At 54.8% G+C, this 25,141-nt stretch overlaps 1 protein-coding gene across 5 annotated transcripts in view; it reads right to left on the reverse strand.

Annotated features, from left to right (window-relative positions):
* DNMT3A (DNA methyltransferase 3 alpha) overlaps window positions 1-25,141 on the reverse strand; it is a 103,885-nt gene that overhangs the window by 37,028 nt on the left and 41,716 nt on the right. For 4 of the 5 annotated variants that reach the window (XR_009703818.1, XM_061211213.1, XM_061211214.1 and 1 more), the window contains exons 4-6: window positions 12,314-12,584; window positions 6,341-6,384; window positions 5,753-5,899 (exon numbers count right to left, since the gene is read on the reverse strand). Coding sequence is in view for 4 of the 5 variants with exons in the window: in XM_061211213.1 (XP_061067196.1) it covers window positions 5,753-5,899; window positions 6,341-6,384; window positions 12,314-12,584 (462 nt within the window). In the remaining variant the exon portion in view is untranslated. Of the gene's footprint in view, window positions 1-5,752; window positions 5,900-6,340; window positions 6,385-7,313; window positions 7,399-12,313; window positions 12,585-25,141 lie in introns of those variants that run through there. The other variant, XM_061211215.1, reaches the window with a different exon arrangement.

Genomic DNA, 25,141 nt, shown 5'->3' on the forward strand with positions numbered 1-25,141 from the left:
GGGGGTCTGAGTGCAGGAGGGAGAGGGGAGGGGAGGAGAGACTGTGATATTTGGACCACAGGTTATTCGTTATCAGTATTTAATATGTATTAAGCATCTAATAAGTCTAAGGATGCAGAAGTCCTTCCTTTCGGGTTGGGAGCCAGGAAAGAAACCAGATCCTAGATCAGCAGGACATGGTACCCTGGCTCTAAGTAATTTAGAATCAGTTGGGGTGAAGAGATTAATGAGAGTCATAACATCACCTGGCCATAACTGTGTCCTAAAACCATAAGCAGTGATACACACTGGGAGTCCGCAGGCTCTCTGACTCAATGACTGTTCCAGCTGCTTGGCCAGGCCTCTGCCTCTCAGTAATGAGGGTTAATGAAGTAACACCTGTGAGAAGCCCTTCCTAAGCCTAAAGCGCTCCCTCAGGGTCATTCTGTTCTGAAAATAGTCAGAAGGAGGAGCCTGGAACTGCCCTCCTTTGGGTGGAGGGATGCCTCGCCTCTGCCCTGCCAGCTGCCCAGGCCTGGGCCAGCTCTGCCAGGCCAAGGAAGGTTCTCCTCGGCTCAAGCACAGCGGAGGCCCAGTGGGAACAGCAGGAGCTCAGGGTGGCGAAGACTCGGGCACTGCCTTACCCGTGGGAGCCAGCCCACAGTCCCCCAGCCCCACGCTGTTCTCCAGGTACACTTGTCAGCACCCCTGCAAACCGATGGCTTGGGCCTGAGCTCCCTGAGAAGAGGTCTCGTATTCACCCACCTCCCAACTGCTTAGTCAACCAACAGGTATTCATTGAGCCTGTTCTCCCTGCCCAAAATCAGGCTGGGCATGATTGGTGAAGACATAACATGTAAGAAAGAGTTAGTGAAAAATACTCTATGACGTGTAATTGATTGCTAAACCCAACAATATTAACAGTAAGGACTACAGGGGTGCAGAGGAGGGAAGAGGTCAGTGTGGACTGGAGAAATCCTAGAGAGCTTCCTGGAGGAGGTAGCAACTCTTGGACTCAACCCTGAAGAATGGATGAGGGAAAGCACAGCAGGAACAATGGCAGGGAGGAAGGACGTATAAAGGGGAGACTGGTCCCTCACAGGGGACCTTCCTATTACAGAATGGTAGTGAAGTGGGGTGGAGCCATCGTGGAGGTCACAGTGAGGGTTGAAGCCTTGAGAAACAACCAGAGGATTTCTGACATGATGGGGAGACAGTGGAGAGCCATTGCTGGTTTTGTAGCAGGACATAGTCATGACTAAAGCAGAGATTAATCCTTAAAAGGACTGGTAAAGAGATGCAGAGAATAGGAGATGGGACACAGACATCAGCATCCTGGTTGCAGCAGGAATCCCCACTTCAGCCTCAGGGAAGGAGGAAATGCCCCATTTTCCTCATCCAATTATTTAAAATTTCATTCATTTGTGATATTCTAAGTCTTCTTAATTTTTTTTTAAAGGCCTGGGGAGGCAGATAATCTCAGATGGACAGCACAGTAAAGAGCAGACCTCGCTCAGTAACTGTGGACTGACTGACAAGGATGGTCACGGGAAAAGGAAACTAAGCCGAGGGGGATGTTTTGAGGGAAGAAGGCCCTACAGGTGGGGCATGTGGACCAGGTGCAAATTGGGATCAGGTGAAGCACCACAGCAGGGCGCACAGGCCCTCAGGCCCCGCCCAGCTTCCCAGCCACACTCCTGCTGCTCTGAGCCCTGCACCTGCACCCTGTGCTCCATCACCCACCACCATGAACTTCCAATCCTGAAAAGCCCACACTGTCTTGTGCCTCCGAACCTTTGCACATGCTGTATGTGTCTTTCTGCAGTGCCTTTCCTCCCGCTTCCCTAAATTCAAGTTCATCCTTTAAAAGCCAAAAGCCAACTCTTGCTGATTTGAGGATGACCCCTGGCAGAATTAGTCTAAGTCCCTTGGTGATGTTCTTCCTGAGGTGCCCGATCCCTCGCCCTAACATAGGATAACCAGGAATCCCCTAGGCTTCTGGTAGCTCCAGTATCTTACTCGGCACTCAGACAGGGAGGGTTCTGACTGTCAGCTCAATGATGGTGCCCTGCAGGAACTTCAAACGGCAGGCGTCACATTCTGAGGTTTGGAAATGCTGGCGGGACCTCCCAGTGGCATTGTCTGGGAAACAGCTTGTATTCGGCAGTAGGGAATGTGTCTTTTTTGGGAGTAGGACCTATGAGAGCACACAAGTGGTAAGGGGATCAAGACTGGCCGAGGGGACTTCCCTGGTGGCACAGTAGTTAAGAATCCGCCTGCCAATGCAGGGGACACAGGTTCAAGCCCTGGTCCAGGAAGATCCCACATGCCATGAAGCAACTAAGCCCCTGCACCACAACTCTGAGCCTGCGCTCTAGACCCCAAGAGCCACAACTACGGAAGCCTGCACGCCTAGAGCCCGTGCTCCGCAACAAGAGAAGCCACCGCAATGAGAAGCCTGCGCACCACAATGAAGGGTAGCCCCTGCTCACCGCAACTAGAGAAAGCCCACGCGCAGCAACGAAGACCCAACACAACCAAAAAAAAAAAAAAAAAGTCTTTAAAGACTGGCCAAGGGTGGGAGCAGACATCTGGGGGTGCCACTATCAAGGGAGGAAGCAGACATCTGGGGGTGCCACAGTCAAGGGACAGAGGAGGATGCTAAGAAGATGCAGTTGGAGGAGACGGGGAAGAATCTTGGGGACAAGGTCAGAAAGGCCTAGTGAGGCAGTTTCAGAAGAAAGGGCCAAGTGCCAGAGAACTAAGAGGAAACTGCAAAAGGAGGACGGATTTCTTTCCCCTTGGTAAGCCACTTAGAAAACAGGCCTGATGAAGACAGTTACTGCTCTTTAGCCTGAGGGGCACTTGGGAATCTGGAGAGCTACCTGTGTTTCCCCATGGTTCTTTTTGGCCGCAAGGCATGTGGGATCTTAGTTCCCTGGCCAGGGATCAAACCCGAGCCCCCTTCAGTGGAAGCAGAGTCTTAACCACTGGACCGCCGGGGAAGTCCTCCCCAGTGCTCTTGTTACCTGCAGCTAGCCCTTCCCTAGTGCCCTGGCAGAGCCCAAGAGGGGCGAGTGTGGTCTCTGGGGATGGCCCCCACGTGGCAGTAGGAGCCTGAACTCGAATCCCATTCCAGCCCCTTCCCTGTGCCCTGAGTGAGCTTGTGGCCAGCTCGTAACTCTGCAGCCCCAGCCCCTAGTCTGAAATAAGGGGCTCAAGGGTTCTAGCGCTTGTACCGGAAGTCGTGGAAATCTTGAGTTGTATCATATGAACATGGAACAACGTTATTACCAGAAAATATATTCTGGGTGCAAGTCTCTACATCTCAAGTCACTAAAATACTGTAAATTAAATCAACTTTAAAGTTTTTCTGTTCACGCTCATTGATGACCTTTATTGGTTGGGGGAAGCAGATGCCAAAGGTTTCTTTTTTCTAGAAAAGCTTTTAATGGTTGTTGCACTTTGGTGATAGGTACATGGGGGTTCATTATACTGGTCTCTCTATTTCTGTCTATTTCAGAACAGGTTCATAATAAAAAAAAAGTCTTTTTAAATTATAGTGGAAATTTTAAAATTGAGAAAATGTATCTATTATCTTTTCCCTGTGAGTTGAGAAAAGACTGCTTTTTTTATTGCAACTGAGAGCAGGCCTCCATACTGCTTCTTCAAGGGAGCACAGTTTAAGGATCACCAAATTTCTAGAAGCTTTTCAAGCGTAAAAGTCTTTATATCTAGGGACTTCCCTGGTGGTCCAGTGGTTAACACTCTGCGCTCCCAATGCAGGGGGCCCAGGTTCCATGCCTGGTCAGGGAACTAGAGCCCACATGCCTGCAACTAAAAGATCCTGCAGCCAAATAAACAAATAAATATTAAAGAAAAAAAAAAGAAGTCTTTATATCTAGCCTCTGGCCCTAGGGCTAAGGGAGAGCAGAAATACAGGCCACTCAGAACAAGGGGTTAAAAAGCAAAGCCCCTCCCACAGGCCACAGGGGAATAGCCCCAGGTCCTGAATGAATTTCCATCCCAAAGACCACACTTAATGCTCAGAGTCAGGCCTCTCTTCTCCCAGACCTTGGACAGGCTGTCCCTTTTCCAGGCTCCTCCAGGAGAGAAATTTCTGCCTTCCTGGATCCCAAAGGAACTGGAAACAATCAAGTAGCCACCACCCACCCCACCCCCTACCTTGTACTGAACTTTCTCTAGAGCAAGTTCTCACACAATGCAAACGGGATAACACCATCCTTTGCAGGCCTGGGGTAAAGACAAGTGAGAGTGAAGGTGAAAGGCCCCACGTGGTGGCAGTTCGCGTTTCCCTTCCCTTCCTGGTGCCAGTAGGTCAACGGGCTTCTCTCTACTAACCAGACATACAGGAGAGCAGCCCCACAGTGGTGCTTCGTAAACTGGTTTCGCCCCTTGGTCTCCATGGCACCACCTCCTCTCGCTACTGAAGCCCTCCCTGGGCTGGCTTTCTCCCTCCCAACCCGCACAGAAGCCTCTCTAAGAAAAGTCACCAGCTACCTCCAGATCGGCAGGTGCAAACAGCCTGTCTCAACTCAGCCTCCGCAGGGCTGGGCGGCCACTGCCTCTGGAAAACCTTCTCCTTTCTGAGACGCGGCTCTTCCTCCCTCTTCTTCCTCCCAGGCCCCTTCTCAGTCCTGCTGCTGCCATTCTCCCTCTCCACGTGGCTGTAAGTGTCGGGTTTCTGTGGACAGAATCCAGGGACACTGTCTCTGCTTTCTCCTCCTGTTTCCTACATGAGCTCATCAGTGGACTTAAACGCCAGGTTCTGCCAGGTTCTGCTCCTGACGCCTTCTCATCTTTGACCTGCAGCCTGGACCTCCCTAGCCTCCAGGCTCCAGGCACCTCAGCATCTCAGGCTAAACCCCTGATTCCCTCCCGTCCCAAACTCGTTCCTCACCTAGTCCTCCCCACCTAAGGAAGTAGCACACCCATCACCAGGTGTTTAGGCCAAACCCCTGGGAGTCGTGCTTCCATTCCCTCCCCTCCCCCACCCCGCCCATCCATCAGCAAGCCCTGCTGTTTCTATCTCTAAATCTCCGGATCTGTCCCTATCTGTCTCCATTGCTGCTCCTTTAATCCACATCAAATCACTTCCCTGCATAGAAACCTTCAATGGCTTCCCAGGACACAGCGTTAAACCAGCTTTCGGCAGGGACCTCAAGGCCCTGTATGATTGGACCCTGCTTACCTCCCAGCTTCATCTGGCCCCACTTTCTCCCCTGCTCGGTTCACTCTGGGAGTATCGGTCTTTCATGTAGCCAAACAAGTCAGGGCCTCGCTTGTGCTATTTCCTCTGCCTAGAATGTTCTCCCCTACCCCACAACTCATAGAGCCAGCTCTTCTGTTCCTTTAGGCCTGAACTTAAATGCTACCTCCTCCAAGAAGCCTCTCCTGACCACCCCACCTAAAGCAGGCCTCTGTTAACCTCTATTTCAACCCCTTGTTTACTTGTTTCCTGTCCATCTCCCCCATCAGAATGTCAGCTCCATGAGGGCAGGAATTCTACACGCGCAAAGCCTAAGACACTGCCTGGTTACACGGTAAATGTCCAATAACATTTGTTGAAAGAACAAAGGACCCAGCCACTGCCTAGGGATCCAGCAGTACCCTGTAAGTGTGAGAGGTTAACCTGAAGGGGAAACTGAGGCTCAGCCAGGGCCTGACAACAGCTGCAGACAGTGGCTGAAGCTAACTTCCAGTTTCCCAGTTCCGTGGGACAGGCTGGGGCCCAGGCCAGAAGGCACCTCACCTCCCTTTTCCAGCGTGCCAGCCACTCGTCCCGCTTGCGCTTGCTGATGTAGTAGGGGTCCCCCGCCTGGAAGGTGAGCCGCGGCATGGGCCGCTGGCGGAGGCTGGACTCCCAGCCCAGGCCACCCCGCAGCCGGCCCCGGGAGCCCTAGGACAGAGACGACAGAGACAGACTGGCATTAAGGTGAGCACGGACAGCCCCGCTGCAGGGTTTTTTCCTCCTGGAGGGGAAACCAAGGAGGCACTCACCTCGAGCAGAACACAGAGCTCTGACTCCTGGCCAGAGATGCCAGCCCTGCGAGTGCGGGCCAAGCCCCTGTCTGGGCTGGAGAAGTGAGGGATGTGGGGCAGGACATAAACTGGGAGGGGAGGTGCTTGGTCTTGAAGGGGGACCAGCTGGCTGCCTCGCTGGGGGCCTTCCAACCTCCACACCCACTTCCTCTGCTCCTCACAGAGGGACATGTAAAGAAGGGGCCAGGGGCCACCTTGGGCCCCCTCACACACACTCGCCACAGTCGGTCAGAGCGGTGGCTTTCTTCTCCTAGAATCAGGATCCACAGAGCCCCTGGGGGTTGAGGAAAACACTTGCCTCCATTTTCATGGATTCGATGTTGGTCTCCTTCTGTTCTTTGCCTGTGGAGAGGGAAGAACAAAGGGACTGTCGGCAGGGTTACAGGAGTGGCTCGGAGGCCTCACCTTGTGCCTGGGGTCCCTGCCACGGGGATAGGGCTTCTCCAACCGTTTAGTCATTCCTGTGTCAAACCTGATGGCCTACCGTGTGCCAGGCGTCATGCTGGCCCCAGGACTCAGAGCACAGCCAGGGCAGAAAAAGGACTGGGGCAGGGTTGGAGGCCCAAATCCGAAGGAACAACAGAAAAGCCAGCACTGTGGTTTCTGGCCCATTGAGTGCCTCAGGCACACAGAAGGGGTCTGGAAATAGCCCCCTTGGCTGCTCCCAGTCGAGACAGAGCTCCCTTCCCAGAGGAGGGGCCAGACTGCACAGCCCTCCCTGGCCCTGGAAGGGAGCATTGACTTGTATGTGTGGGGTGCAGCAAAGATGCTCTAGGGGGAGGGGGAGGGCACAGGGAGACTGCAGCAAGACTCTGCTGAAACAACTTCGTCTCTTTGAGACTCAGTTTCCTCATCTGGAAAATAAAGATGCTGGAAATGGTTTCTAAGGTGCTCCTGAAGTTCTCAATACTGCGTTTCTGTCACGAATATCTGCTTCAGTACCCCATTCTCCACCCATTCTTAGGTCCCTGAGTTCAGCCTTTATTCTAGAAGCCTTGGATTCCAACTGTCTCCGTGTGACCTCTGTAATCTTTCCAGGCCTTTTCTTCACTGAATCAAGGTACATAACCCTTCTAATGCTTCCGGAAGGCAGCATTTCCCTGCTCCTCTTCCCCGCAGTTCCTCAATGGGCCCTGATTCCAGTTCCTGGAAGGGAAGGCTCCCCTGGGGGCTGAAGCCCCAGCAGTACCGTCTTTAAGGGTCCGGGGCGGGGGGCACAGAATGTCCCTGCACTCCTACTACCCTGGTCCTCCCCCGCTTAGGGTCCTCACCTCTCAAACGCCCTTCCCGGGCCCATCACATCCCGGAGTCTGCAGTCCTGGCCTGGCTGTAGGCTGGGTTAATTATGCCTTTGAGCTTCCTGCTGGAGGATGGGGCTGGGCTGGGGGGTGAGGAGAGTGGGAGGTGAGCCTCCTCTCACCTGGGCCCCAGAACTCCTTTGTCTGAAGACAAGAGTACTGAGCTTGGGCCCAAAGCAGGAAGGTCACTAAGGCTGGCTCATGGTCGCTTGGGGGGGCGGGGAGGGGGGTGTGAAGGGGAGACAAAGAGCCCAAAACGGAAAAAACAGCCCCTCCTGCATCTCCTGGCTCTGAGGCGGAAACCAGCTACAGCACTGAAGGTCTCTGAATCCTCAGTCCCTGAAGAGGATGTTTCTTTCCCCTTCTCTCACCGGGGAAGACCCGGGCCTCTGCTCTGGGCTTTGGCGACCTGGCGCCCGGGGACGGGGAGGGCAGGGCCAGCACCTGCGGGCGAGTGGGAGGTGTGGACCCCGCGGTGCCAGCTGCCCCCAGGGGCGGGAGGAAGTGGCGGGCACGTGTACTCGCCAAGGCTGTGTACACAGCAGGCCTTTATGTCTCACCGGACTTTCTCTGTCTCCTCCTCGAGCTTCCTTTAGGCCCTCTTGTCTCACCACAGCCAGCTCCCCAACTTTTTCTCGGGCGTCCTGGAGCCGGGCTTCCCCTCTCGCCCGCTCCGGGCCTCTCTCCTTCCCGGGGGTCCCCCCTCCTCTCAGACCCTCCGCGTTCTGCCCTAGTGAGGCTTTGGGCTGCCAGGAGGGGGCGCCCACCCTCGGATCAGGAGGCAGCCTGGTGGCCCCTGGGACCTTCCTTTGGGGACCCTCTGTGGCATGTGGTTTATGGGGAATCATCTATTCATTAGAATGAAAGAAAGTTGGGGCTGAAGGAATTGTAGAGATGATGGGGTACTTGTCCAGCCCTTCGATGGGGAAACTGAGGCCCCTGGAGCGGAGAGACGTACTTCCAGAGCTGATATCAGATTTCAGAGCTCCTGACTCCCAAGCCGGCTAGCTTATTTTACACGGCACCACCTTGATGCTCCCCCCTTCCAAATTCCCCAGCCCCCATGCTCCCCGAAACAGAATTTTTCCTCATGCGGTTTCCAACTGGCTTCTTTCTGGAATTTTCTCCCTGACATACTCTGCGCATGCCCACTTGAGTGATATCTCTCTCTCTCTCTCTCTCACACACACACACACACACACACACACACACACACACACACTTTCCAGCCCGTCCCAGCAAAACAACCAACTGGGCGGCCTTAGAATGCAGCACTTGTCCTGAGTCAAGGGGGGTCAGCTGCTCTCTCGACACTCCCTCTGCAGTGCATCTGCTCCTGGCCCAGGTCCAGGGCCACAGGCTGGGCCAGGTGGCTGAGTGCCTTCCAGGGTGGCCCTGGCAGGCTTGGACATGACCCTGGGGCATCTCATGTCCTGGGGGCAGGGGAGGCCAGGGTGCTTCTAACACTTACCTGCTGGTCTGAGGCTACACTCTGCCAGGGGCCACCCCCAAATTCCCTTGAAAGTGAACCCAAATCTCAATGACAGGGCTGAGGCCAGGCTGGCCTCAGAGGGCAGTCACTAGCCCAATACTGCGTGTTCAATCTAAGCAGAGAGGAGCTTTGTGCTGACCCTACTCTGGTCCTTTACTAGTTGTATAATCTCGGGTAAATTACTTAACCTGTCTGAACCCTCAGTCTCCCCATCTGAAAAATGGGGGGATAAAAAAGTCTTCCTCAGATGCTAGCAAGGATTAAATAAGAGAATTACATAAAGAGCAGGGCCTCTCAAAGTTTAATATGCATTGAAATCATGAGGATCTCTTTCAAACGTAGATTCTGATTCAGTAGGTCTAGGGTGGGGCCTGAGATTCTACATTTCTAACATCCCAGGTCATGCCAGGAGACGCCGCTGGTCCAAGGACCACTTTGAGTAGTAAGGACATAGAACACTCAACACATAGTTAATATTCAGAAAAAATAAAATAAATAAGATAAAATAAAATAAAATAAAATAAAAAAGAAAGCCACATTTCCATCGTTACTACTATCATCATGACGGCCTCAGTGCTAAGAGTGCAGGAGCAGTTCCAGGGCCACCACCTGCCTATCCAGGTGGCTCTTGTCCTTATTACTCATCATCTCCCCTGCTCTTCCTTTCTCCTGGTTGTACTATCAAGATCTGGGGCTCCTGGGAGGGTGCCCAGGCCAAGACTGCCTTAAAGCCCTCCATTTTTCCTGTGTAGGAACTAATGAGACTGGTTCCGGGAGAGACGGATGGGGCCCCTGCAAAGAGACCTGGAATGAGGGGAACCGAAAGGAGACCATGGCCAGTTCACTGCCGCCCTGGGGCCTCAGTCTCCTTCCTCCTTGGAACCGAGCAGCTGCATATGTGTTCTATGTGGCTGACTGCTGGACCAGTGGCCGAGCCTCCAGTAGGCCACTGCCCACCCCTCTAGGTAACAGCTCACCAGTCTCAGCATCCAGGCAATTCACAGTGACCTTTAGGGATCCCAGCTCTGATCCCTGCCAGCATCCCCACTACCTGAATAGCTGGGGCCACACAGGAGTGCTCCAAGGCCAAATTTTGAAGATCAAGGACACGTGGGATGTTTCTGCCCAGTGCACTTTGCACTAAGATTCTGAGAAGGATCCGCTCAATATGTGAAAGTCCCAAACCCAGGAGTAACCCTTGAACCATCTCTCCCCTTCCCCCTTGTGTCCCTGGCACTCATCCACAGCTCCCCAGATCCCCCCTCCTCCCCTGGGCGCCTGCAGCAGCCTCCTAATCATTCGTCCTGCTTCCCAGCCCCTCTGTTCCATTCCAGGATCCAGATGGCAAAGGGATCTTTTCAAAATGCAAAGCGGATCATGTCAACCCCTGAGAGGGCAGCCTTGAAGCTGCGCTGGTCCTGTCTGCTGTCGCACACCCTTCTCCCTTCCTCCCCCCATTCCAGACTTGTAGGTTTCTGTCAGGTCCCTGGATACCATGCTCCCTCCCACTTGTTCTCACCCCCTCCCGGCCCTTTGCCTCCCCTGGTGAACCCCAGCTCATCCTTCAGCTTAGGTGTAGCAGCCCAGGCTGGCTGAGGTTCCTCTGTTACAGCTCCTCAGAGAACCATGTTTATTTTCCCTTAGAGAACTTATCTCCGTGTATAATCACACGCTTGTAAGTGTGCATTTCTCATTAACATCTATCTCTCCAGTGGACTGTGAGGTCCTCCAGGACAAGAACCAGGTTTTTGTTCGTGATGGTTTCCCCAGATCCCGGCACACACCAAATGGGTGTTTAATAAACCCCTGTTCACTGACCGAACCAGTTGCTCCTGAGAACGAACAGAGCCGGGGAAGTCCCAAACCGAAAGCAAACTCTCACGGGTTAAGAGCAGCCTTGGAGTGCTGGTTCCATCCCACCAGGCAGCAAGGGCTGCCCCAGCCCTGGGTGGCAGCTGGGTGCAAGCCATCGTGGGGTCCCAGGAGCTGCCTGTTTGGTGGGAAGGGCCCATGGGTTCCCCGGTTCTGCTCTTGCACATCTGGCCGTTGTAAGGGGAGGATGGCGTTTTCTCCCTCTCTCCAGTTTCACTCCACTCTGGCCCCTTGGCCACTCCCACCACAAGTCAGGACACACCCCCGGAGGTGCAGAGTTCAGGACCATCCCCCACTCCAAGCCCCACTCCAGAACAGCAGGGGATCTGGGAAGGGCACACCGACTCTGAAGCTAGAGACCAAGATGGAACGAATTCTGGATCTGCCACTAACAGGTTTGGGGTCCCTGACCAAGTCACTTCATCTCATTAAGGCTCAATTTTTTTCCACCTTAAGATGAGGATAATAATCCCTCTTGAAGAAGATTGTTTGGAAGAGTAGACAAAACAACAAATGCAGAGTGAGTACCTCAGAAAGCGCCTTGCACATGGTGGGAGCATCATAAATATTAGTTGAATAATAGACGAATGAAAGATATTTTAAAATAAATTTGGGAATCTCTTTTCCAGAGATGCTCTCTACCTTGCACGAATATTAGGTTTGAATGCATGCAAAATTAAGTTATACCAATTAATCGATTGATTCACTCCATCATGTACACTTAGGAAGGAAGGCTTTTTGAAATTAAAATGCACATATGCAAAACAACCTGGCAGGGCCCTGGGAGGATCAAATGTGATAATGTATGAGAAAGTGCTTCGTAAACTGTGAAGCCCTGTACAAATGCTAGTTGTCCTCATTACTAACATGTTTACAGCTCTGTTGGCCCCGAAATCGCTGGCTTAACCTTAAAGAGAAAAGTGGGCAACTTTCCAGGACTCCAGGGCTAGGCCACAAAGTCCTCAGAGGAAGAGGCCTGGGCTGGGCAGCGCACACCCAACTCCCCCCTGCTCTTCCCCTCCCCCAATCTGTCACCACCAAACTTCAGTCCAGTCCACTCAACTATGGTGGGCTCAGGACATCTGCACTGGGAAAAGCTCACTGGGCTTTTAATATCCACAAGGACATCTGCTGCCCTCGAGCGCCCAGGCCAGGGGCTACCAACGTGTGGATCCCGAAGAGCCGCAGGTCTTGCGGAAGAGTAAGCAGGCCGGGCAAAGGCTGAGGGAAAGCGAGGCATACAACCAGCCTATGGGGAGACAGCCATCACCCCAGTCCAGCAACCAATGGCATTCTGTAAACCCACTGTTGCCAGATCTAGCTTTTTTTTTTTTTTCCATGAGAAGCCAAAACTCCAGATTTTTATGTGAAATTTCTTGATTCTTAAATACTGGCAACTCATTTTTTTAAATGTTTAAAATACTACATGGGCCAAATAAAACATGTGTGCAGGCTGTATGCAGCCTGCAGGGCACAGCTTTGGCAAGCAGACCTTCAGCTACCGTGCCCAGCCCAGGCCTCCTGGGACCCACTAGGCCCCGAGGTTCTAACCCTCAGGGGGATCCCAGCCAGCCCAGCAGAGGCTGCCCTGCTTTTGCCCAGGACTTACCCTCTTCTGCAGGGGCTCCCCGGCCATCCTTGGGGGTGCAGCAGCCATTCTCCACGGCTCTGGAGGCTTCGGGCGGGGTCTCAGCTGCACCCTCTCCCTCTGCTGGGGCCCCGCCCTTCTGCCCCCCAGCGGGGCTCCCCTCCTCTGGCTGGGGCTCACTCCGCTTCTCCAAGTCCCCGTTGGGTAACAGCTCTGAGGGGCCTGAGTCTTGGGCCATGGACGGGGACTTGGAGGTCACGGCGGGGTCCTTCGGCGTGTCACTGCTTTCCACCTGGAAAGATAAACGTGAGGGGAGCATTAGACCAGTGGTTTTAGCCCCTTTTGCGTCACTGACCCATCTGAGATTCCGGTGAAAATTATACACCCTCTGTCCAGAAAACTGTGTTCACATAAATGTTTATGAAGTCAAATACACTCACAATTGTTCGCTCAGATTCAAGGGGTTCACAGGCCTGACCCCCTGAAGTCAAGAGGTCTGTGGACTCCAGTTAAGAAAACGGGAGAAGAAACCAAGCAGGTTTAACAGCCTGGTTCCCCTGCCGGCTGCGCCCCAGCCCAGGCCATCCCCACCCACTGAGGTGACAGAGGGTGCCCAAGTCTCCTCTGTGGCCTCTACTGAAATCAGATGCTCCTCACACTATCCCTACTTCAAACCAGGACCCCTCCTCAGAAGATGCGAGTAACCCCGGGCTGATCTGACTTCTGTGCCAAAGCCCCCCTGGCCGCCCTCTTGGTCTCTCGAGCTGCTGCCTGGCCAGGTGGAGTGTGAGGGTGAAAGAGGGCCTCCTCTGGGCCCCAAAGCCTAGCACAGGTCCCTCCCTCAGCTTTGGCCCACAGCCTTTCCTGGGTGTTCGGACGCCAGGAGAGCCAAGGCCCCAGCCAGCAACCGTAGTCTGTGCAGCAACCCTCCCTAGCACGCGGCGCCACGTTCCCCTCCAAGAGGAAGTGTCTTGCTTTGTCCCCAAGTCTCAGAACTGAGCTCGCTACAGGAATCACACTGAGAGTTGTCATAACCGTCCTTCATACGTGTCACTGCACGGTGGGCAAAAGCTCCTCACCCGTTACCCCTCAGAGCCGCTCGACCTCCCTGGGGAGGCTCTCAGAGAATTTTGTGATTAGCTTGAGGCCACACACTTTGTGAGGACAGAGCGTGGCTAGCACTTTGTCCTTGGCCATCTGGGGGCAGGTAGGCCAGGACATATCAGAAGGAACGAAGGTGTCCTCTTGGGGCAGGAGAGACAAGAGTCCCCTATACTTGGTGCTCTGCCACATCCGCGGGCACTAGGCCGCCCCCAGCAGCCCTGCCCATCGGCTCCCCTGCAGATCAGCCGCTTGGAGAAGGGCGGGAGCGGCACCAGCTCAGCAAACACCTCAGGAAGGTGCGGCTCAAGAGGGCGCCTCAGTTTCCCCACCTGTAAGGTGAGATGACTAGGCTAGACCAATGGAGGGTTTCCTTCTTTTTAAGTTTTTTTCTGTTTATAAAAGTCAGACACATATATTATAAAAATTCAAACCACACAAAAATGAGTAGTATTAAAAGGTTAAAGCTCCTATTTCACTTCTGTACCTCCAAAATCACTCCCCACAGGTGAACCATTATTAACAGTTTGGGACTTCCCTGGTGGTGCAGTGGTTAAGAATCCGCCTGCCAATGCAGGGGACACGGGTTCGAGCCCTGGTCTGGGAAGATCCCACATGCTGCGGAGCAACTAAGCCCGTGCACCACAACTACCGAGCCTGCGTGCCGCAACTACTGAAGCCCGTGCGCTCTAGAGCCCGTGCTCGGCAACAAGAGAAGCCACCGCAATGAGAAGACCGCGCACCGCAACAAAGAGTAGCCCCCGCTCGCCGCAACTAGAGAAAGCCCGCGCGCTGCAACGAAGACCCAATGCAGCCAAAAACTAAATAAATAAATTTAAGTAAAGAAAAAAATTTTTTTAATTGCTTGTTAACAGTTTGGCGTGTATCTTTTCTCGACTTTTTTTTCTATGCATCTACAATCATGTGTAAGTTACATGTTTATACACATGTATTTATACACACATCCAGATCCAGGGTTTTTTTTCCCCTAAGAAGGGATCATATGACTTATCCTGTTCTGCAACTTGCTTTTTCACTTAGCAAGCACAGCGGGCATCTCTCCATAACAGTGCGTATGGATTGGGCTCATTCTGTCTCAGCTGCTCAGCATTCTATGGAATGGATGCTCCTTAATTTATTCAAACCATCTCCTAATGGTGGGCCTTTGGGCTGATTTGCTTTCTGCTGCAGTGAACCCCTTGCACTTAACAGTTCTGCGCACCTGTGGATTTCTGTAGGCCAGAGTCCCAGAAGTGGACCGGCCAGGGGCAGAGGGCCTGCCCATCTACGTGTGAGTAGATCCTGCCAAATTCCCTCCAGAGGGTTGTATCCCTGAAGCACCCCCGCAAAGCCTGAGAGAGCGCTGGTTTCCCCAGACCCTCCCTGCAAGGCCCGGCAGCCTCCAAGGATCTACGATCTCAACTCTGAGCCCACTGCTGTATGGTGAGGAAACCCCCGAGGTGGCGAATAGGGACGAGGGCCTTGGAAAAAAATAACAAAAATAAAAACCAGCGTCCTCCCTGGACGAGAGTCCCTGCACGGAGCAGCTGAGGGCGAGCAGAGGGGACGCGCGGCCTTGCCAGGCTGCTCTCCTGGCTGTGTGGAGGGCTGTGTGGGACGGCTGGGGGCAGGCCTGCTTCCAGGAAGAAAACCTCCCGCAGAAAGCTACAAACGTGTGCGCGCCTCAGCGGCAGGGGTGGGGGGCCGCAGCAAGAGGAAGAGGAGGCCTCTGGCCTCTGGCGGAAGGGAGAAGTCCTCCACTAGGGTTGGGCACTCGGGGCCGAAGCCGGCAGAGCCAGGAGGCCAAACGCAGGATGGCCAGGGGAGCAGCCAGGCCCTGTCTCTCTTTTCAGCTGCCATCCCCAGGTGTCAGGACTCACACACCCTGTTCAGGACTCAGAAGGTCTTTCCCACCTCCCTGCTCAAGCCAGCAGGCTCCCTGGCCTAGAACTCCCCTCCTTCCTCGAGGTTCCTGTGTGTGAGAGAGTTAGGTGGCCCAGGCAACCCAAAGAGCCAGGCACGCCTGGGCCCCCACTGCTACCCTCAGGTCCGGCTATGCCAGCACCACAGAGCCCCAAACGCGGCACTCCCAGGGAGGTGGGTAGGGGATCCCGCTGGCCAACGCAGGCTGAGAAGTTTGGGTCAGCGCCAATCTCTTACCATGGCCGTGTCCTCCTTTCCTCTAGCCACTTGCTTCCCCACAGACACCTCAAGTCGGGGCAGGCTCCCAGCCCCACAAACTGCTCAGACAACTCCGCTGTCACTCACTTCCTGCCCGGGGACCACACGGCCTCTTCTCACCCTGGGACTCACTTCCTGTTGACTGCCAGCTCCATAGCATAGAGACCCAGGAGTACCTGCTCCGAGACCCAACCCAGCCCCAGGGTCCCAACCCACCCTGATCGGGCACCCCTCCCAGGCCTGCCCTGGAGGACCCCAGTCTGCAGCAGCATGAGACACGCCATCCTCCCAGAGGTGGGCGGATGAGGGGTAGGGGAGCACTCGGCACAGCTCCAGCCCCGGGGGTAGCTCAGCGGGCTGAAATCCGCCCTGATCTCACGAGTCCTCCCCCTCCTCTCTTCCCGACCAGCCCATCCTCCATTGCCCGCCCTCTCTGGTCGCGGATGACCCTGAGTCAACCAAAGCTCTGGGCTTAGGGGAGCTGCTGACTCTTGCCACGGTCAACCCTTGATCCATCTTACCCATCAAGAACCCCCCCCCACACACAGCTAGTAGTGGCCCCTCACTGGCCCTCCCTCTGGAGTTCAGGGTAACTGGGCAGGTCAAATCCACCCAGAAGAAACCACTGAGAGGAAGGAAGGAGGTCCACAGGCAAATGGACTGATGTGACTCTAAATCTCCAGGGAGGAGCTGGGTGCTCCCTAAAAGGGCATCTCAGGTGAGAAGAGCAGACCTGGAAGCCACTAGGAGTGGCCACCCCAGCCAGGCCTGTGCCCTCCTTTCCCCCCACCCCCCACTAGCTTGTCGCCTCCTAGAGGCAGGGACTTGCCTTATTAGGTTAGACTGGGCGTGGAGTAGGGCACCTGGCAGGTGTTCAATAGTCGTAATTGATCCCTTAATGCCAAAGACCAGGTTACGTACGAGTGAGAGCATCCAGTTCACACGTCTAGAGGGAGTTTCAACTTGGTTGCATGTCAGGTGTAACTTAAAAATCCTGTTTTTGTTTGCTTTTATTCTTTACAGTTGCCTTGAAAGGAGACACGGCACACCCTGAGACACTCACTTTTCCCATGGCGGGGAGGGGTAGCAGCAGAAGCCCCTGGTCCCTGTAGAAGGCGCCACCAGCAGCTAGAGGTGGCAATTTCCACTCCCCTTCTTCTCACCCGTGGGGTACAGGGAGAGGGCAGGAGTGGTGGCAGAATGGAATGGCAGCCACGGGCCCCCTCACTCCTCCTCCCTTGGGTGGTGGACACAACAGACTTGAGCAGAGCCTGATGCCCATCACCCACTGTGCGCCTACCCCCGCCCAGTGTGCCTCACCCCGGGTCTTCAAACCCTGCCCACCTCCCGGGGCCCCTCAGAGTTTGCTGATCTTTGCCTTCTTTCCAGGCGAGACCCCTCCATCCCAGGGAAATGCCTCCTGCTTCTCTGTTGCCCACCTGCTCCTTGGGCCTCTCCTGTGAGCAGCTTATTCCAAGCAGTGAAGGCAGTGGTTCTCAGCTGGGGGCAATTTTGCCCCCCAGAGGACATTTGGCAATATGTCTGAGACACTTTTGGTCACCACACTGTGGGTTGGGGGGACGGACAGTGGCTTCTGGTGGGTAGGGGACAGCCCTCACCACAAAAATTACGCAGCCCCAAATGTGGATGGTGCTGTTGTTGAAAAGCCCTGGGCTGAGGACAGGGGCACGGACCAGGGACTTTTTCTAGGGACCATTTTTTTAAAACTTAAAAAAAAATTTTGGTAAAATATATGCAACATAAAACCCACCACTTTAACCATTTTCAAGTGTACAATTCAGTGAAATTAAGTACATTCACACTGTTGTACAACCATTAACACCGTCCATCTTGAAAACTTTTTCATCATCCCAAACTGAAACTCTTGTACCCATTAAACAAAATTTCCCCATCTCCCCCATCCCCCAAGTCCCTGGCAACCACTATTCTACTTTCTGTCTTCTAAGGAACATTTTAAAATCTGTCTGTCTGTCTGTCTCTCTCTCTGTCACACACACACACACACCCCGGAAGGTATTTGTGCCAGGCCCTGGTCTTTGGAACACTCAGCCTTGCCCCCAACACCCCCAAAGCCCCTGTGGAGCCTGGCCCTTAAGTCCACCCCAGCATTCACTCACATCCCCTAGCCCACCGCACACCACATTTGTTTACAAAGCACTTTCACACCCTATCTCATTAGAGCACTCCTCACATGTTACCTAATTATTTGTTTACTGTGTGTCTCCCTCCTAGACTGTGAGCTTTGCCTTATTTATCTTTTTATTTCTCTTCCTTCCAACCACTCCACCGACAGCTCCCCAGTACTAAGCAGAGGACTCGGCATAACTATGCTTATACAATTGATCAACTTAATTATCCCAATTATCCTGATGGGTCGTGTTACTCTCACTTTTCCAAGGAAAAGGTCTCCAATGTTCGCCTCAGGTTACACACCTTCTAAGTGGTAAAGCTTCCAAAATGACCCAGGTACAGGAGAGGCATTTGAAAGCCAGCCCCCACCTCTGGGTTGAGTCTCAGGAAAAGCCCAACCTCAAATCCCAAGGGATCCAAGGAGGGAAAAGGAGGCTTTGATGTGCCTGAGCAGGGCCAGGGAAAGGCTGCAGCTGTTTCCCAGGCAGCAGCCACCACAGGGAAAGGCCAGAGGCAAAGCCAGAAAGAACCTCCTGCAGTGAACCTGTGCAGGCCAAAGCCAGTCCCCCAGCCGCCCACCCTGCCCCGTTCTCCTCCCCCTTTGCTGGAAGTCTGGACCAGATCCCAGAACCCCAACCCTCCCTCAGGAAGGGAGGCCTTGTCTCCCAAGGTGGAGCAGAGTGCCGGGGCTCCAAATAGCAAAGGGATTTTTGAAGCCTGTTTGACAGGTATGACACCTGCACACAAAAGATAAGAGGCGAGGGAAATGATACAAGGGAGACAGGGCGCCGGGTCAGCTCTCCAGCACAGCCCTGGGCGCAGGCTTACCTGGGCCCAGGTGTGGAGGGGGGAGACCTGGGACCCTGCCTCTACCATTGGAAGGCCCTGGAGGTCGGAGCCACGTTCTGGCCTGGCTCTGGGCACCTGACTCACCCTCTCCTCCTGTGCCAGGAGCTGCTGCTGAAAGGGGCCTTCACCCCCAGACCCCGGGGCAGCTCCGGCGGGGGGAGGCCCAGAGGCTGGCAGAAGTGGGATGGCCTCACCTCGCACTCCCCAGCCTTCCTGCCCTCCCCCCTCCCCCCTCATCGCCATTGTGCCTTTCAGGCACTTGGAACACTCAGCTCTGTGCCAGCCGGGGACCCTGGCATCTGGCCAGCTATGGCCTCTTGATTAAAGACACACAGAGACGCAATCCCATGCACAGACACACAAGGGGTTCACCATGGCCCAGAGACACCCGCTCACCAGCCGCAGGACAGAGATGTGCTCAGATGCCCCAGAGTGATGTCAACAAAAGCACGGCAACAGTCTCCCTCCACCGGCGCCCTCCGTTCACTCCAGTCCCTCGCGGACCCTTCAGCTCCCCGCCACGCCCTGGATTTTCCCAGGTTGACTCTCGTTTCAGGAAACAGCCAAACCGTCCACATAAGCGGGGCAGCCCTGTCCCCTAAGCGTTGGCACTGGGCCCGGGCTCCCCCGTCTCCTCTGCCCCAGGCCTTCCTGCAGCCCCTTCCCCTGGCAGCCCTCTGCTCTGATCGGCCGGAAGTGGCCTTGAGGCAGGGAGAGCCAGAGAGGTCACCCACGCCCACTCCCGAGAGAGGCCCACATGCCTCCCTGCTCAGCCTTCCTGGGGTGAATGGAGTTGGACCCCAAGACTTTGGAACCAGGACCTTGACCCTTCCAATTTCCTTTTCCCTAGTGGAGGGGCTAAAAGGGCCACCAGTGGGGTCAAGGGACAGAAGGACCAGAGGCCAAAGAGGGCCAACTCTGGCAAGTCTGACCCCAGCTTGGGTATGACTTCTAGGTGCCACCATTTCTCTCACCACTGAGGCTGGGAGCTTCCTTCCCACCCTCCTCCCCAGAGATCTCTCCAGCCTGTGTGTGAGTGTGTGTGTGTGTGTGTGAGAGAGAGAGAGATAGAGAGAGAGACTCAGGACTGAGGAGAGAACTTTAGGGCGTGGTGAAGTCTTAGAGGTCACTCACTCGGGGCCCCTGCTAGCTGTGACAAATGGATGCAAGAACTAGCACGCCTGGTGAGTGGCGGCCCATCCGGGGTTCCGCTTCCAGCAGGGACACCTGTCCACCTGGAAGAGGGCCTGGCTGTGCTCTTTGAAGTCAACCTCAAAGGATTTCAGGGTGAGCTGGAGCCTCCCTTGAAAAAGCCATTACGTAGAGAAGATCCAGGTCGTATTTAAGTAAACCTCTTTTGCGGTTTTTTTCTGTTTTCAACCTCTACATCCAGGCCTAGGGTGACAGGTTGGGTGAGAAGGGAACTCAGCATGGAAAATGGTGCTTTCTTGTCTGTGCTTCACGAACCTTTCTGAAGTTTCTGATGGGTGTCTCCCCACCCCCGCCCACCCCCGCTGGGGCAATGCTCATCCTGCCCCACCCTACGGCGTGACTTCATAGCTTTAATCACATCCCCGCTCGGCTCTGTCTCTCCAGACTGGAGAGCCGTAACCTCTCTTGTCTGTCCTCACTTGGCTGCCTCGCCTTCCCCTTCATCGATTTAGCTGCCCTTCCCTGGAGCTTTTCCATCTCCGTATATCTTTCTTGAGGTGGCAGAACCGAAACGCACAAAATTCTCTAGGTGAGGATGATGAAAGAAGACCGGCGTCAACAACTCTGCCCAGATGCGTGTGCGGAAGGTCCCTGCAGCAGCGGGAGTGGGGCAGGTGCAGCTCGGGCTCCGGAGACGCCCACGGGGTCCTAGGAAGCCCACGGGGCTCGGGACTGGAGGGAATGAATGCCTCTTGCTGGAGAGGGCCTGGAACATGTGGCTCTGGGGAAGGGGCCGGGGAGGGATGAAAATAAACAGGGGTTTTTGGGAAAACAAAATGGAGATTCTGGGATTTCACTCAGATGCTCCCCCAATAAGACCAGATATCTAGATCAGCCTCTGAAAGGGCCCCTGCCAAACCTGCTCCCTTCCAGAAGTCTCGGTCTCTGACAATACCACTGCCACTGGCCCTGGGGGCCGGCAGCATCTTCCTCCCTCTCCCTGGTCCGCAGCCCAGCACCGCAGGCCCTGCCAATTCTGTCCCATCACGGCCGCCCCCCAACAGGCTGTGGGGGCATTTTTTGGCCCCAATGTACCCCATCCTATCTCCCTGCGTTCTCTTGTGCTCAACCCATCATGCTCACGGATGCCAGAGTGAGCTTCCCAAAACACGACGCCCATCACTTCACACCTCCCACCGTCTCAAAAATCCTCCAGATAAACACAGCACATTTTTGAGAGGATAAAATATAAACCCTCAGGCTGCCTGCAAACTACCTCTCCACCCGAGATCAAAGGTGGTCTTAAATGAAACCCTCGTCCACTCAGCCAAGCCAGTCTGCGCACGGTCCGGCCTCCCCCAAGCACGCCGGGTCCCCGCGCACATTCGTCCCTGCATACGCCGCTCAGGAAGGTCCTAGGTGGGGAAACCTCCCACTTTCCCCTGCCACACATCACCTCCCTTCGAAGGCCCAAGTCCAGCTCCTCCCCTCAACATGTCTTCGGCACTTTAGGTCCAGACCACGGGCCAGGCTCTTGGGGTACTGGATGGCTCTGTGAGAGCTGGTTTGACTGATCAGCTGGGGGAATGAGCAGAGGAGACTGCAGGGCACCGTTACAAGGAAAGTCTCTAACCTCACGAGATGTCTGACAGCCCTGTTTTCCCCACACCTTCAAAAGCATGACGACACAGGGGAACGGGCAGCAGTGGGCCGACACAGGCTCACAGGCAGGGATGCCCCCTGAGGGGCCGGGGCCCAGGAATGGGAGATACCCTTTCAGGAAGTTTTGTGCATAAAAACAAGGGGCACCAAGTCACCGAGTCAAGGTTCCAGGGGTTAGTGAAGGAGCCCTTCTAACCCGGACACAAAGAGGGGATTTGAGCTCTGTCTTAAGAATCAAACGGTCGTATTAGGTGGGAAAATGAGCCAATACTGCAAAGGCCCAATAACTGAGTTAAACGGTACTCGGCTGGCTTAAGCTGCAGTGGAACGGTCCCCCAGCTTCACACAGCTTACAGCACAAGTCTTTTGCTTTGAAGTGGAGCAGTTTGGCCCTCAAGAACTCACTCACTCAGGCGTTATGATGGAGGCTCAGCCTCCAGCGAGGAGTGAGGAGTGAGGAGTTACGCTGGCTGTGGGCCGGTCTGGCTGAGCTCGGTGCCTGCTCCCGGACCCCTCCCCTCCCCCCTCCCCTCCCCCCTCCCCCTCCCCCCCTTTCTGGGTTATTCTTAGCAAGAGGTGACCTCAGAGTGCTCCCACTGAACAAAAATAACCCTGGAGGAAGTTGATGAATATAAATTTTCAATGAATAAGTGCATATACCTAGTAAACAGGGCGGGGAGCCCTGAAGGGCTGGTCCCCACCCCAGGGTCTGGCAGGCAAGGGCAGATACTGTCCCTCCTGGAGCCCCAGCGGTAACCAGCACATAGGACAAAGGCGGTCGCAGGGCAGTCTGGGTCTGTGATCAGGCAGGAACCAGCTTCGGACACCCTCACTTGTTGCTCTGCAACGTCCTCGGAGCCGGTGAACAGGAAGATGCCTCTTCCTCCCAGCCGACGCTCACACCCACACACAGGCCCACACTCTCTGGCCAGTAGAGACCAGCCCTGCACGCTGCTGTCCCCTCCTCTGGTCGTGGGTACTGGCCAGCCAGCAGGCCCTGCACCCAGGTGCCAGCTCCCTTTCTAGGCTCCGCCCAGCCCTGAGGCCGGCTTCCTGTTTCCTGTTGCTGCCCTGGCTGCGAGCATCCTGGCTCTGAGGCCAGTGCCACAGACCAACACCGCCGCCCGGTTGAAATGGGCCCACTGCTCACTCCTCAGACCACCGCAGCCTTCCCCACTTACCCGCAGGCTCCCTGGTATTTGGGTCAATTGCCCTGCTCAGTTCTGTTTTCTCTGGATGCTTTTTGGACCAGGTCTACACACTTTTTCAAACAGCCCTGCATTCATATGTTATCTTAAAGCGAATTTGGGATACCCAGTCTTCCAGATGGTGTGGCTGGAGTGGCAAGGAGGAACGAGCACTGTGGGCTCTGCAGTCAGGAGGTGTGGAGTCCGAGTCCAGATCGTCCTCCCTGAACCTCAGTCTCTTCATCTGAATGTGGGGATGGTAATGCCAGCGGCCTCCACCTACCCCACACAGGTTCGTCGCTGGCATCAAATGAGGTCACGGTGTAGAAAGCCCTTGCAGGCAATCGAGTGCTGCACCACTCTGAGCCTTTCTTCATGGTCGCTGACCTCAGTGAGTAGGTAGACAGTGCAATGGGGGTGCCTCTAAACGGCAGATCTGGTGGAAGAGACAAGCTCTCTCCACCAGGTTTTCTGTGTGAAAAGCCGGGCTTTGGTTTAGGTTTTTTAAATTCCCAGTCCACCAGGAAATGGTACTTTTGTAAAACACAAAATCATGCCTGTGGATGTGGGGACAGTATCAAATTGATATAAAGTTTTCTAAATGCTGATTCTCAAGTTCTGTACAGACAGGTAACAAAACAGTTCGCAGACTGGTGCTTCGCAGTCAGGTGTGTGGACCAAAGCCCGGGATTGGTGGGCTGATATCTTGTCTTACTTCTTAGTGTTCATTTTAATTTCACAGTCAGTTCAAAAGGGAGAGCCAGTGTGGGTCACGATGGCTGCACTGGGCTTCATTTGCGAGACAGGCCTTGGTGGGCTGTGATACCGGGCGGGTAGAGAGAAGGGAAGGCTGCAGAACAGCTTACGAGGCAGCGGGACACACGTGCTTGGGGTGATCAGGGAGCAGCGAAGAGGCGGGGTTTCCTTGGCAAAAGAGCTGGACGCTGAGCACCAGTGCAGAGGCAGGAGAGGTCACATGGCGACGAGGCAAATGGAGGGTTCCAGGTCTTGTCCCATGAGAATAAAGCTCCTAGAGATTCTTGAAAGCGACGTGCCCTGGGCTGTATTTAGTGTAATTACACGTGGCCTCCTCTCTAGCCACTAGGTTGAAATAAGTCTTATTTATTTGGCAGGTGCTCAGTAGGTGTAATGTGTTTGTCACTGAAAAAGAGAGGGCCGGGGGGTCTAGAGAGATGCTGGGGGCAGGTGAGGCCTGATCTGGGTGAGGGCGCAGCCAGGAGGCTGACGCAGGAGCAGGAGAAAGTGGAAGGCACTCAGGGACAGGCAGGCCTCGGGGGCAGATTCTGGAGACGATTTCACAGCCTCGGGCCGGGGGATGGTGAGGACACCACTGGATGTACCTCGTCCCGCCCCGTCCAGCAGTGGATATGCAACATGTGCACAAACGTTTGCACTCCCAGCACTGCTCCCTCTGTTCCACCTGCCAGGATTTGAGCCAAGCCCACCCTCCCACCCCGTTTCCAGGCTTAGCTCGATGACACACACTCAGCTGCTTTCAAGCTCCCTGGTCAATCTGTTCCCAGGGCCACAGCTGCGCCAGGTCCCCAGAAACCCTCCCTGCTGTGCTCCTCGGCTGGGGAGGGGCGGAGGCCTGGGCCAGCACCTGCTCCGCAAGTGAACCAGGTGGCCTGAGGCCCAGGAGACCGTGGGCTGGCCCTGAGCTGCAGCACAAACTTCCCCCACGTGGGCTCCCTTGGGGTCCACGGGCCTGCTGTCGGGGAAGACCTGCTGGCTGTTCTCTGTTCCCCTCACCGTGCAAGGGGTCCCTTTCACAACAGCTGCCTCAGCCCCATGCCTCCCCAGTCAGCGTTGCTTCCCCACGCTCTCTCTCCCTTCCCAGGGCCTCACTTAGGACTGGATCACATCCACACTGACCTGCACGGGATGTGCACCGCTGCCCACTGGAGCTGCTGAGAGGCCGATGCCAGGCTCCCACCCGAAAGGCCTTGTAGACCCCTGGCCCACTGGCCTCTCCAGGGGTGGGGATGTCGGTTTATGACGCTGCTGGCCCTGTGCAGTTGGAGCCCACTTTGCTGTTTGCACAGCACCCCTGGAGGTGGACAGGGCAGGTATTACCGGCAGCCATATTTTACCAATGAGGAAGCAAAAGTTCAGAGAGGTTCAGTAATTTGCTAAGGTCACACAGCTGGGAAGCAGTAAATCCAGGGCTGCTGCTTCTGTTTCGGGTAAGGGCAGGACCGACCTTTGCTGACCACTGGCTCTTCGGTGTTTTAACCCATTTAATTCTCACAGGGGTCTAGGAGGAATGCATTTTTATCATCTCTATTTTTCAGAACGGGAACCCAAGGTTCAGGCAGTTGACTTGTTCAATGTCACACAGGTGGTCAGTGGTGGAGCTGGGATTTAAACCCAGGTCTGTTGGATTTTAAAGACAGTGCTTTTCCTTCCATGCTGGGCATTGTTCCAGGCCAGGGGTGTATGACCCACTGGGCGTGCCCCTCTTCCCTCTCATCGTCCATCTCTGGACACACTTCCACACTAACCCCTGATTTCCCTGCACCCTCTGATCCTGGGGCCTCACCCC

This window comes from Eubalaena glacialis, chromosome 14, assembly GCF_028564815.1.
Source record: "Eubalaena glacialis isolate mEubGla1 chromosome 14, mEubGla1.1.hap2.+ XY, whole genome shotgun sequence".
In the NCBI taxonomy this organism is placed as follows: Eukaryota; Metazoa; Chordata; class Mammalia; order Artiodactyla; family Balaenidae; genus Eubalaena; species Eubalaena glacialis.